General features: G+C 43.0%; 1 protein-coding gene across 1 annotated transcript in view; it reads right to left on the bottom strand.

Moving 5' to 3' along the window:
* gramd1ba (GRAM domain containing 1Ba) overlaps positions 1-7,668 on the bottom strand; it is a gene marked incomplete at its 5' end in the record, with an annotated part of 60,745 nt that extends 53,077 nt beyond the window's left edge. The window contains 3 exons of the mRNA XM_083665423.1: positions 466-495; positions 4,395-4,465; positions 7,183-7,668. Coding sequence (XP_083521549.1) covers positions 466-495; positions 4,395-4,465; positions 7,183-7,668 — 587 coding nt within the window. The remainder of the gene's footprint in view (positions 1-465; positions 496-4,394; positions 4,466-7,182) is intronic.
* Between the last annotated feature and the right edge of the window lie 7,091 nt (positions 7,669-14,759).

Raw genomic sequence — 14,759 nt, 5'->3', positions numbered from 1 at the left:
ATACCAGTCCCCAATGTATGGCACATCTGAGTCCCTTTGAATCTGAAGCCAGTATAATAATGCTTAGAACCTTCACACGTCCAGTATAGTCTGAGTGCTTTCAGCAATGGCTAGGATGCTCTAAAATAGTAGTTATAACGTTGTGTAACTGTTCCAGTGCTTCAACATACTGTCTCTAACAAACCAAGCTCTGTCTATCAACTGGAGTATGTTTACTCATGCTCAGTATCGCTCAGGTTCAGGTTGGCTGAGGTAATAAAGCACCTGGATCTAACAAAACATCAGAAACAGCAAGCTCGACAAATCTGAAAGGTTGAACACTCTCACCAGTGAGAGGTAGTTTGTCCAGGAGCTAAAACAATGGCATTTGAACACCTTGGAGCAGAAGTCATGATTCAGCAACATCTTTTAGAACATTCTCAGCACAAAAGGCGAATACTTTAATAAAGTATGGACAATTCTTACCTCAGCTTGCCCGCCCCAGTATTATCGGACCTGGAAAAAAGCCAAAATAAATATGTTAGAGCTACGAACAAAGATTCACAACTAAAAGCACAACTAATAACGTCACAGCATTCGTTCAAACTCATTCCCATTAAATACGATGTCCACTGACATCAATAACTGGTTAACATCAAATCGCTGAAACAACTAACAACCATAAAAAGATGTCAACTTTCCAACTTTTACTTGCAACCAACATTTAACATAGCTTCGACATCAGGCATAGTCATCTTTTCCACTACATGTTGCTGGGTGGGTTATGCACCCACTGCATAGGAGTAAACATATGGAAACTGCCTGTTAAAAGGACTAACTATGGAGCAAAGACCCTTGTTGTGATACGATGGAACCAAATCTCATTCAGATTCAAACAGCTTTGCAGTCTCTGTCTACTGCTAAACCCTGTCATAACAGTCCAAGATGCATCAAACATGATCCCACCTGTCATCCAAACAAGCAAGTATATGGATACAGGGTTATACAATCACATCCCGCCCAAAAAATCTAAGCGTCTTAAATAGAAGACATACGGCAGAGAGACACACTCAGGTACTCACTTGACCCTACGGAAGGCCAGTCTCCTCCTCAGTGAGGACATCCTCAGGTGACAGCCCTGTCGGACCCCCAAGCCACAGGACATCTGTCCCAGAGAGCCACTCTGAACCATGGTGACCCAGGTCAATCACCCGGTAGCCCAGCAGGGGGGGGGGGGGGACCTAGGGTGGCCAAAGAGGGCCAACACAGTCCCAGATCATATAGGATCAGCTGTTGTTCTAGGTCTTCATCACTGAGTTTCTGTTCTCTCGCAGTCTCTCAAAATCCTGACTGTACCTTCTCCCCTCTGCATCGTCTTTTCTTCCACACTCTTTTGCCGTTCACCTTCTATCTTTGTTTCTCTTTCTCTCTTCTTTCCTCATTCTCTCTCTCTCTCACCTTTCTTTTACACACAAACACTCTCTCTCTCTCTCTCTCTCTCTCTCTCTCTCTCTCTTCTTGCCCTCCTGAGGTGACCCACTTCCTGGGCCTCTCTGTCTTGCTCCTTTCCCCACCTGCTTTGCTGGCACACACTACCTGTATTGTACCTGCTTGTAGCCTGCTGTGCTGCGCTGTGCTCCCCAAGGGTTCGTCACCAGCCCACAGAATCTCTGTCTCCATGATTCATTGGCTATCCACCAGGAACAGGGGAGGGGTTTAGGGAGCACTGGTCGTAACCGTGAGGGAGTATGCGCTCACCGTTCCCCACAGGCTCATCACCCATCTCTGCTCACACAGGGGTTGTAAGATATTGACCCAGGTGCCATAAGGGATTGGTAGTTTACTTCCCAGCTAATTAGCTGGAATCTAATTGAATCAGTTCCCCCAAGGTGACTGACTAACGAGAGGCCGGGGAGGACAATACAGAAGGTAGACGGCTCGTAAAATCAATCAAATGCACGTCGGTGGGCATCAAGCTAGTTCGACTAAGACATCACCCATGTGAGGGATTTTGGTATGTGAATGCCCTGATCGTACCCTTTCGTCCAAAAGTTCAAAGTGCTCCAACTGACTGCTATGACATCTCCTTTTCAAACAAGATTAGAGTGAAGCGTAATGAAAGTGAATTGGATTCAATGTACTGCAGCACAGACTTCAACACTACAGTTTGACAGTCAGAAAAACAGCCAGTAAATAATAATTATGAGTCACCAGCGCCCTCTTAGAGCTTTGTAGGCATTAAAGTAGGACTGACATTACACAACTGCACTCAAGGACACACACACTCGCATACACGCACACGCACACACGCACAAACGCATGCACACACACGCACACACGCACACAAACACATACACCACCCCCCCCCCCCCCCCAACACACACACACACACACATAAACACTGCAGTGCAAAAACACACTCCGGGGGGGATGAAAAAGTGCAGACGTGACTACATTTGCATTGCCATAAATCATTAAGCTCAGAACCTCTAAACCAGAGAAGGAGACTCCAGGTTCCATGCACATAAATAAATGCATCAGTGTACTAGCAGACCGTCAGTGAGCTGACCAGCGATAATCAAAGACGGGTATCAAGCCTCTGCCATCAATGACTAATACGGGTCCAGTTGGATACTGGTTGGATTTAATGAGAAAGGGATAAGATGAGAAATAATTGAAGAGTGAAAATAGATCTCTTGTTGTCTTTTGTTTTCAAGGAAATTCACTGTCAGCAGCTATACACTGATGTTCTGGATCATTCAGGAGGCCAATTACATATATTACCTGAATAGTGTATGTGTATTTACAAGAGGTGGAACTTTTGATGTTATGAACTTGGTAGAGGGCATACCAGTTCAGGTGTTACACCTGCGAGCATGGAGAGGAATAGGTGGCAAGGAACGGGATGTTCTAGTCACAGCAGGTGCTATAGATAAAATGCAATTCTTGGAAAATCTCAGAAATAATATAATGAAAGTTGCTGAAAGTTGCATAGCCATTTTATTGTCCTCTAATCAACGACAACTGTTTGAACTGGAACCACGACAGAGAAAGATTCATAGATGCACAGATGGAGGATTCAGTTTGTGTTTCAGACCCAAAAGACGTCTCATTAAAAATAGACATGTTTCACAGCTATTTAACACCTATCATTAACATTTGTGCATTTCACATTTCACACTCTTCCCTCTGAGCAGCCCTCCCTCTGTCTCTCTCTCCACCGACTGTTCTGAAGCAGTCTTGATCTCATGGTAATGGCTAAATCCTGCTCTCTAGTGGATGCTATAGATGCAGTACATTAAAGAGGGACTGCACTGGCTGATTTCGGCCTTGATTTTCCTCCTCTACATTTTCAAAATATCCAACTGAGAAGAAGATTTGTCAATTTTGGGTTTCGGGTTCGGGTTAGAATTTATGTATATATGACAACTACCGATGCTACACAGACCATTTTCAACAGGAACAATCGGTCAGTTCCTCTTTAATGAGACCTCACCCGCCACATGAGCGCTCACACATTTGCTAGTTGTGATAACAGTAATGGGAGACAAATGATGATGTCATTGTCAGCAAAACAGATTCACCGACACATTCATCCCCACATGTGTAAATACAAACACAACTGAGTACACACACACACACACACACACACACACACACACACACACACACACCTACAAAACACAACTGTGTACACACACACACACACACACACACACACACACACACACACACACACACACACACACACACACACACACACACCTACAAAACACAACTGTGTACACACACACACACACACACACACACACACACCTACAAACACAACTATGTACACACACACATCTACAAACACAACTGTGTACACACACACACACATCTACAAACACAACTGTGTACACACACACACACACACACACACACACACACACACACACACACACACACCTACAAACACAACTGTGTACACACACACACACACACACACACACACACCTACAAACACAACTGCGTACACACACACACACACCTACAAACATAACTGTGTACACACACACACACACACACACAACCTACAAACACAACTGTGTACACACACACACACACACACACACACACACACCTACAAACACAACTGTGTACACACACACACACACACACACACACAAACCTACAAACACACACACACACACACACACACACACACACACACACACACCTACAAACACATCTGTGTACACACACACACACACACACACCTACAAACACACACACACACACACACACACACACACACACACAAACCTACAAACACAACTGTGTGTACACACACACACACACACACACAAACCTACAAACACAACTGTGTACACACACAAACAAACCTACAAATACACACACACACAGTTACCCACCTGTCCTCTCGGCTATGAGGGGTCAGGAAGCGTGCCGAGTCGTCCTCATGGCTGCTCTGTAGGCTGCTCTGCTGACTGCTGGAACACACAGCACAACAGTCTTAGTGTCAGGTGTGTGTGTGTGTGTGTGTGTGTGTGTTAGATTAAACACAGCTCACTGCAACAAATTATCTTTGAGAAGGTGCGTGTGCAATAAGCCAATCCGCTGGATTTCTAACACTCAAAACAGTGTAGCTGTGTATTAAGGTCGCCTGTCAAGGTCAGAAAACCAGACCACCTGGTTAACTTCCTGATTTGTTTTCAGCAGAGTTTCATCTGACTATAACCCTATAGTACAACACTGCTCAAAACAGAAATATAAAAAGAAAGTCCCACTAGGGAGCAGCAAAGACTTATTCCAAAGACCTCCCATGTTTCATAATCAACTCTCAGGCAGCTTTACAGTACCATTGTTGGGATAGCCATACAGTGGATTATAGTAGAATACAAACCAAGTGTGATTTCAACAACACAAAACTACTCAACCTGGTTTATGTGTGCATGCCATTGTTTACCCACAAATATCTCAACATTGGGGTGCCAAACCTGCTCCTTTTGAGCTAAAGAGTGCGCATGCTTATGTTTCGACCCTGCACTATGGTCATGCAAAGCAGCTTATTAGTTGAATCCAGTGGATTGGTGCAAAAGCCGTCAGATTCTGTTGTTGTCCAGGAGCAGGGGTTGGCACCCTCTGTTATACTGTATGACATAACAGTTGGTGGCGGTTACCAGGCAGAAGCTAGACAAAACAATGAAAAATGTTTATGTCTAAGAGACCTCCTGCGACAAAACAAATCTAGGTTTCAATAGGTTTCAAATCTTCTAAGACAAACGAATTTGGCCGTTCTGTAATATGTGCCTTAGATGTACTCCAAGAAAACCAGAGAGAGAGATAAGCAACACTACTTTTTAGACACCACTAATGAGTCAGGGCGTAAGAAAGCTAAAGGCTAGCAAGGCTACTTCAAGAGCTCCACTGCTTTATATTTAGAAAATCAGGTCTTCAGAAGCAGTGTTGGTTATAAATATTTCATATACTTTAGGCTCGTAGACTCTTTCGAGTAATGTCCCCTGACATATATATATACACTCAAGGAACACTTTATTAGGAACATTATACTTATAATAACAGTACTTATAATACTTTTATATATAATGCATTATCATGCTGGAAGTAGCCATTAGAAGATGGGTAAATTGTGGCCATGAAGGGATGCACATGGTCAGCAACAATACTCAAATAGGTTGTGGCATTCAAGCGATGATTGATTGGTATTAACGGGGCCCAAAGTGTGCCAAGAAAACATTCCCCACACCATTCCACCACCTCCACCATGAGAAGGTGTACAGGTGTTCCTAATAAAGTGCTCAGTGAGTGTATGGTACCGTCAGCCCACAACAAGGCTGTTGACAATAATGTTAGCGGTGGGGTTGGTCAACGTCAAAACTACCTTTGGTAATGAGTCTAATGGCTAAGAATGCCACTCACAATGTCTAGTTAGAGTAGAGATGTCAGTTTGGCCAAATGCAGACGTGGTCTTCACCACTGAACCAATGCATTCAGTATTAGTCATAGAAGGTTCTGCGGTGTTGATCCCTCACAGTTATTCAGGTCTCCCATCTCACACCCATGCAGGTTTTTACAGTAATAAATAGTAAATACTCCTCATCTTCTGCTCACACTCCTGTGCTAAAGGGAAGGTCAGTTCCTCCCACCACGGGCTGCAGCTTCTCTCAGACACAGAAAGGTTTCACCTTTTCCCTGACCATTAGCAAATCGATCAAAAAATCAACTTTGTGTGCATAAACAAACAGAAAAAAGACGATACCACGATGGCGCGTCATGACATTCTCTTCCGATTTAACTGTAACTTTGATAAATAGCATATTCATGTATAATGCACAGGACAATTCCTACTCAGCACTATGCTATATGTAACATCTCAGGTATGACTGTGATTCAAAGCCAAGATAAACTTGGGTTAAACAAATACCCTGATTTTGGAGCACCTTATGGGACTCATGGGACCTCTTGGGACCTCTGGAGCTCCAGGTGAGTTTGGGAGAGATGCACACCTGGGATGAGGTTTCACTGAATGGAGTGTCCTATTGATGACTTGAAGCTCTGCGAATGCAGCCTGGTTGTCTTTGCTATTGTCCCCCACAATGACATCACGGAGAGGACTGTGGATCGGTCTCTGTTCGTATGTTAGTATGTCTGCCACACGCGATATCTCAGACATCATTGGAACAACTTTTACGAAACGTGGGTGAATGATGCGTCTTGCCATAGAGATCCAGCATTTACAAAATGACACTAATTGGCCCAAGGGGGGCGCTATAGTAAACAACTGAAATTCTGAATTTGCTGTGATTGGCTGTGGTGGACAACATGTTCACTGTAGTAAAAAGCTTTTGCTAGAGAAATATACAAACATGTAAACTACATCACAACAGATCTATAGCCTTGGTGTAACCATACCTGTATCTGTCAAATTCTGATCCGATGCTCACACTTCTGTTTGGCTCCATACATGGTTCAAATGACACATTGACTCGGTAAAACTTATAGGGGTGCCCTAATATGTTATGGGGGAGAGTTCAGAACCCTTGGGTACACCTGTTATTTGTCCCCTACTTCCATACTGATTCTGCTCTGTCAGCTCCATACAGACCTATTATTACTGATTCTGTTCTGTCAGCTCCATACAGACCTATTATTACTGATTCTGTTCTGTCAGCTCCATACAGACCTGCTCTCACTGCCGGGATCCTTCCTCTCTCGCACCTTCAACCAGCGGCGCAGCAGGAACCGTTTGCGTCGGGGCGAGGCGCTGGGCGTGGAGCAGTTGGACCAGATGGGCAACGCGTCCTCGTCGCTAGACGGCGTGATCTCAATGGAAGGCAGCTGCAGGTACTCCATGGCCCCCGAGAAGGAGCGCGACCCTGACCCCATGGCCCCTGACCTTGCCACCGCCGCCGCTACCACCCCTGACCCCGCCACAATCCCGCCAGACAGACTCACGCTGCTCTCGCTCTGCACATTCTTCATGCGTCGCATCTTGAAACGTTTGCGTCTGAGGGACGGGGTGGAGGAGCTGGAGAGGGTGGCGGGGCCCCCCTCCGGTGGGACGTCCTCTCCCCCAGCGGTGGTCCCCGAACCTGTGTGACCATCGCCCTCCCAGTCTCCTGGGGGCTGTACCTGGAAGGAGGGGAGCGGGAGGGTCTCCGTCATGGTCTATGTGTTTCCCACAGACTGAGTCACATGCAGCAGGCAGCAGAGAGAACAGCAGAGAGAACCCCTCTCTCCTGGGAAGATGGAAGATTAGATGGAATGGATGCCTGGAATATTACTATGCACTGGTGGTGGAAATGGGTTTTCTCAGTGTATTGCAGAGAAAAAAATAGAGTCCATGTATTAGCCGTTGTTCAAAGACCTCAAAGACTTCACCGTGTTATTGTTTGAGACACAGATCGTTCAGAGAGAGCCATGGTCTATCCAGTCTAGAGACAGCAGGGCATCTTCAGAGTTCAGCTTCATGTACATATGGCCAGAGGAGGATAGCTGCCATCTTTGATTCTCGGCTTCAGATTCTCAGAATGCAGCACGTGGAGGCGCTCACCAGTGGGAGTGTAGTGTTACCCCAGTTCTTCACGGGTCGATAGCTGGGCGCCAACGCACCGTTGTTCCTTCTTGTGTCGTCCTTCCTTGTAGATACGTTGTCCATGGACCAGGGTATAGTGCATTTTTCCAAAATAATGGGGAGCCTCTTCAGACTGGATGTCCTTATTCTATTCAGACAGGACCTTCAGTGCTCTCTCTGACAAGTCCCTGGTAGCACGGCCATGTCCTGGAGGTTAAGATTGAGGTGAAAAGGCTGCTGTATGGAGTAGGTGTGTCGTGCATGCACTACTCCTGATTCACTGTCTATCAGACACACAATCGCACAGTACATAGAGACATGCTGGTGCACACACACACACACACACACACACACACACACACACACACACACACACACACACACACACACACACACACACACACACACACACACACCCACACACACACAGAGGGAGCACTGGGACTTTTGATATTCTGATTGGTTTAATCTCTTTTCCTGGCAGGGAGCTGAATCAGAGCAATTCACTGATGAGTCTCCTGTGATTGGGGGCTAATCTGAGTTCAGACACGGACCATTCATCAATCATCACTGGTCTTGAATGGGAGATTCTGTTATAGTGCAGATTGAGGCCGTAACTGACTTGGGATTCCATTCATATCAAGATAAAGACTGATGCTTGTACCCTTTTACATATTCTAAACACAGCACATTACGTTACAAAGAACAATGGATCCATGACCACACCATTACAAGAAGTGAAGCCTGTAGTAATCAGAACATAATTGGCACAACATTAACTTTACCGGTTATTCCTAAGATTGAAACTTGATGTATGATTACTGCTGCGTCTTATGACACAACCAAACATATCACCATTTCCGGCGCTAGATTTAAATCTGGATCCTCTCTTGCGTAAATGAATGAGAATCTCAGCTATCGTGTGTGTGTTGGTAAGCGCGTCCATTTTACGTTTACAAATAATAACATAATTACTGATATGTTAAACAATGAGTCTATAGGTCATTGAATGCGTACCGATGTTATCATTAAGTAATTATCTACAAGATGAGGCTTTTCTGGCTGAGACGGCTCCATTTGCCAGCTTTTGGATTTCAGCCAAGTCAAAAAATACTGCAAAATACAATCTGTCAGACCTGGGTTTACAGTATATGATTGTATTCTCTTAATCTTAATTTTTGCATTTCACTGTATAACTTGTATGCACGTGACAAATAAAGAATCTTGAATCTTGATCTCTGTACCACTGCTCGTTCAAATTGCAATCCACTATTTAAAAAAACCCTCTTCAGTGGACTGTACACAAGGCCTGGGAAATCCCAAAATGACAGTTTTGATAATGTTTCAAACTTCCCCAACTGAATGGGGAACTGCTTACAAAGGAGTTTGAGGTTCAGTAAATTCAATAGGGATTCCTGTATAAAATGTCATGGTCGGTTTCCTGTTAGCAAAATGTAGGCAACTATCAGATTCAGCTGATAGGACATGTCTCTGCATCTACCTATTGCATCTAATGTACTATAATATGGGACATATTCTCAGTAGGATATAGTGTCAGTATACCATTGTTGTACAGTAGTCTGTAATGCAACACGTGCATTTCTGTGATCACCACAGGATGTGGTTATTCTGTATAGAGACAGAGCAATGATATCAGATTCATAAGGATGTCACTTGGTATCATGGGTAGGACACTGTCCCAAAGCACTCACTCGGGCTAGAACCTATCCATGTCATGTTTTGGTTGAGGTTGAGGCAAGAATCGGAGGAAAAGGCTGATCCTTCACACTCACAAATAAAACCCATCATCACAGATTTATAATATAATATATATTTATAATAGTGTGAGAGTATACTGTAGCAAGGTTGCTTTTTCTAAAGGTCTTATTCAGGGGTTGTCAAACATATGCGTTGGTGGCAACTTTCAATCAGTCAATCTGTCCTTCATTCCCCCACACACTCCCCCTTACAGGCACTCCACATAACAGGCCTATACACACTTTCAAAAACAACCACCTCCAACCAAACTCAACCTGGCATTATTAACTATTCTCAACCGAAAAAAAAATGGGTTGACACCGTAAAGAATGAATGAAAAATGAATTTTACACATACTGTACTGTAACCTTTTTTCTTTTGCTTACCTTCGAAAGAAATATTCACCACAAAATCCACAGAACTTAATCAAAGAAATATTTCATAAGTTGCAACAATTGCACAATCAATGATTTCAAAGACATTTCAAAAGAATCAAGGACAGCATACAAAGAGAGGTATGTGTGAGAAATCTCCCTCACAACAGATCAATGGTCTTTTGGGGACAGGGGCCCAACAATAGCCATTGAATGAAGCTAAGCAAACAACCCACCTGGCTGTGTGCACACAGTCATACTTAAGTTATTCAATTCATACAGAGGGAATGAGGAAGCCTCTGCCCTCATCCATGATAAGAATAGTAAAGCATTAAGCCAAGTTCAAATATTTGACTTGGAACTGTAGAGCATTCAAATCAAACCCCAACCAACGTCTGCTTTTTAATCACGGCAATACAGACAGTATACATGGATATATAATGACATTTTTATAGCTTATGTGGCTAAGATAGAGATACTATCTATCTCCTGTCATGTTTCTCAAGCTTGTCTCTTTCTCAAGCTGATCTTAATTTCACTGCATGGCCAATTTGAGGCGTTGAGACTATACTAAGCTGTGCATATACTTCAGTGTTTGCTCATTCTACAAAGCTGCTCTTTCAGGCGTCTAAAATGAAGTCAAGCTTTATTGGTGACGCTTACTTGCATGAGGTTTGCAATGGGCCACGTTGTACAAGGAAGTGTATCAGGGTCTCTGTGACCAGGAAGGTAAGGCTCATACATGTCAGTACCTCACACTGCATGCTCCACTGCCCCCCTGTCTCACAGGGTTTCAGGTATACCTGGCTGGCTACTTGGTAGAGGCCTTTTATTCAAAGCTTACCTAACCCCCGGCTACACAAGATGGCCGCCAAGACAATGCAACTCTTATCCTGTTCAACTGATACTTCAACTTAAATGATAGGGCTACAGCAGGACCCACTCCCTCATTGAGTTGGAGCTTAGACAAACAGTTATACTTCAATTAACAATCAACACATGGTAATGAGAGAAAAACGTCCCTTGGGCTGTGTGCAAATTAGGATGACTTCACTACCTAGAACCATCTTCATAGACTACATCTTGACTGTCCCTCCTAAAGACCTCTTCACTCCCACTACCCTTCTTCTAGCATAGTGACTGCCAATGGCACCTGGTCCTAGCATAGGTGTTTGCTTAAGATTACTGATGTAAAGACGATTCACATACTTTAGACAAATGTACTTTGGATAAAACCGTCTGCTAAATGTAAAAAAACTCAAATTTAAAGGATAACACCTTCAAAAGGAACCAGCCATTTATTAAGAAAGACCATCCTCAATGTGCCCATCCAGAGCAAGTTCCAAGCAGGTGCCTGAGAAACACCCACTCTGTGAAAATGAATCATTTGCACACAGCCACAATCGACTGTGTGAATGTGAATTACAATCTGAATCGTCAGACAGATGGAAGCAGATATACAAATGTGGTATGATTTGGAGTTAATAACGCAGCGTCATGAATCATAAAAGTCGTGAGAAGAAAAGGAAGCGTCAGACATATTCACAACAGTGAGAAATAAGGTTCAGAGACTTCCTGTCGAAGACCTATTTTCCTGTCAAAGGAGGAGCAATACCAGCGAAGTCAGCAGTAGCATGACCGCAGACATGTACCGTAGCGTGTGGTGTAAATGTTACCACGGTATACAATCACACAATCGCACTTTGTCAACGTGTTCTTCCCCTAATGTGTTGCAAATGAGTCCGGTGAGTTTGGAGGAATCGATGTATTTCATGATTTCAGCAAGAATTTAGCAATTCAGGATTTTAAAGTTCTCCTCATCCTCAACTGATTAATAAGTACGGTCCGTTGTCTACCAGCAACTTTTGAAAATGTTTTGGTGGTCGTCTTAAAAGTTGTTTCCACAGGTCACACAAAGCTAAATAAGGAGGGCATGAGCTGAATTAAATGTAAAAGGCTTTGAATATAAAATGCTTAGGGTACACATATATAAACAACTATGAAAAGTGTATACTAGAATATGAAAATATTCAAAATCAACTTCTATTTAACCTCTTTTGTTTTATTATTCGACAATAAAGATACCCAGTTCAACGAGAACATAAGCCTGGCAGGTCGCCTAATGAGAGCAGTAGCTTAGCGCTAATTAGTTGGGATGCTATTTACCCGTTTTTTCGCTCTCTGGCTTCCATTGATTTAGTTTAGTCACTCTAATTTTGGCCATTCTTCAAGGGTAAATACTCCAATATCTTTTGAACAGATTGTGATAGAGACATGCAGTTTGGATCTTTTCCTTTGGTAGAGGATTATCTCAATTAACATCATATCTCACAATTAACATATGATTTTACCCATTGGCATTTTTGATTGAACACCCTATATGATGATTTCATTCAAAACTGTTACTTGCCTAGAGATCATTGTGCAAAATAGTTCACAATGCAATATCATAGTTCAGTGAAGTGGGGTGAAAAGTGTAAGAACTATTGATAGTCATACAAACGTCATCGTAGAGTACGTGGCAATTAGCCTACTGTACATTATATAGAAAAAACGGTGTGAAATGAACATACTGTCACCATGACACCGACATTACCGTGAACAACAACAAGCTGTTATCATTATTTAATAGAAATACGGTACTCCTACCTTTCCAAGCCGGTAAGACGGTAGTCACCAGCTGTCAAGTTGAAACTTTAAAAAATGTGGCACATATGATTTTCATATTTCCTTTCGAGCCTAAGACGTGTTCACAGACCACTTGGAGAAACCTTTTTTTAAAAATTAGACTTTGCCCGACTCAAAACAAAAAGCCTAAATGTTTAACTGTTAAAAACGAATAATAGATAATTCGAAAAAGAAATAATTCGAACTCTGTCCTTTACAGTAATATTTCCTGTATTCTGCACAGAACTCTCCGTGGCTCATTTCTAGCGCTACAACGCATTAGATTGGGTACCGCTTCCCGTAGGAGGGGTTCTGGTGTCCCGTTACATCTACAGTACTGTATTCATTGAACCGGAGAGAGAGAGAAACTGCCCCGGGAGAATGTGGCGGCGAATTAAACTGAATATGGACCATTCTGTGGCAGTCAACAAGGCATGGCTTTACTGTACGTATATGTAGGCTTTGTTCTCACCTTTAGAACATGTGGTACACCTATGATATGTACAATTTAAGCTTACCGATTTAACTTGAGGTTTCTCAAAATCCACCTTTTGCAGATCAACGGGCAGATCTTTACCGTTCATCTCAAGTGCTCAAAGTCACCCACCATCTATAACTGCCTCAAATAAACACAGAGCAGTATGATCTGCTAGACCTGTATGACATTGTATGCTGGCACTGTATGCTACTCTACTACTGTAGTTAAATGTGTACACATGTTGGTCTACAGTATGTATGATGGTCTGACGCTGTTCATTACATGCAGTGTGATGGGATCATTTCTTGTGATGATCTGGTCATCAGAGTTCCATGGAAATCTACAATTAAATGATATCAAATGTCAACCCATGCCATACCAGTAACACAGCCCGGTAATAACAGTTATGTATGGTACACTATAGTCTCCTCCATGGTTCCTGACGTTCTCTTTCATCTTATTTTTAGAATTTATTTTCAGGCTATACTGTAATGAAATAAGCTAATTGTAGCATGGCCTGAAGCCAGACTTCAATGGCTACATCTGGAGCTTATTGTGAGTGACAGGACGCTTGGTTACATGACTTGGGGGAGACCCAGTTTATTTTTATATGGTTTCCTCAGCAGGCTTCAGCCCGTCAATGACACTATAGTGTGTTCAGTTCTGCATCCCAAGGACATCTTTAGTGACATCCTTTATATTTGCAGTTTGACCAGAATAAAAATGAGCAGAACATAGAATCTCCAGCCGAGTATCACACTCAAGCTTGTGAGATGTTTCTTAACCAAGCTGCGATTGAGCAAATGTTGCACAGGCAGTAAGGAGTAGTGAAAGTCAGTGTCATGACATCTCTTTATTGAAGAAAATAAGTTGATATCACTAATGCCACAAAAAATCCTGCACCACGCACCCAAAGGTATAAAGGTTTGCATTTAATCAACTCTCCCTGTTCATGTTGAGGCCCTACAATGCCAACAATACCCCCAACATGCCACCAAACTATGCTTCCTACTTTATTGTACAATGCCCACCAAAATAACAGCTTAAAAAGAAAATCTGTTCATTCACTCACAGTTAGACCCTGCTGCATCTCAGATCTGAGAGACCCAGACCGTGGATGCAGTCATCCCTGTCACTTCAGACACCTTTCTTCCCTCCGGCCCTCGGCGGACAAGTTACGCAACACTATTACATAAATGTATCATCATCCCACCATGTACAATATCTGCTCTGAGTGAGTCCACAGTCCTTAGCCCACTTCACACAGGACAGTGCCCACTGACTTCCCAGTCAGACTTCACAGTCACAGGCAGTCTATAAAAAAAATAAATAAAAAAAAAAACGATATTTCATTAGGGTTGCTATTTTTCAGCAACGAGAGGATATCGTTTTTTTTTTTTTTCAT

The sequence above is a fragment of the Argentina silus genome (genome assembly GCF_951799395.1).
Source record: "Argentina silus genome assembly, chromosome: 2".
In the NCBI taxonomy this organism is placed as follows: domain Eukaryota; kingdom Metazoa; phylum Chordata; class Actinopteri; order Argentiniformes; family Argentinidae; genus Argentina; species Argentina silus.
Note: the sequence above shows the minus strand (reverse complement) of the source record. Positions and strands in the feature narration are given on the sequence as shown.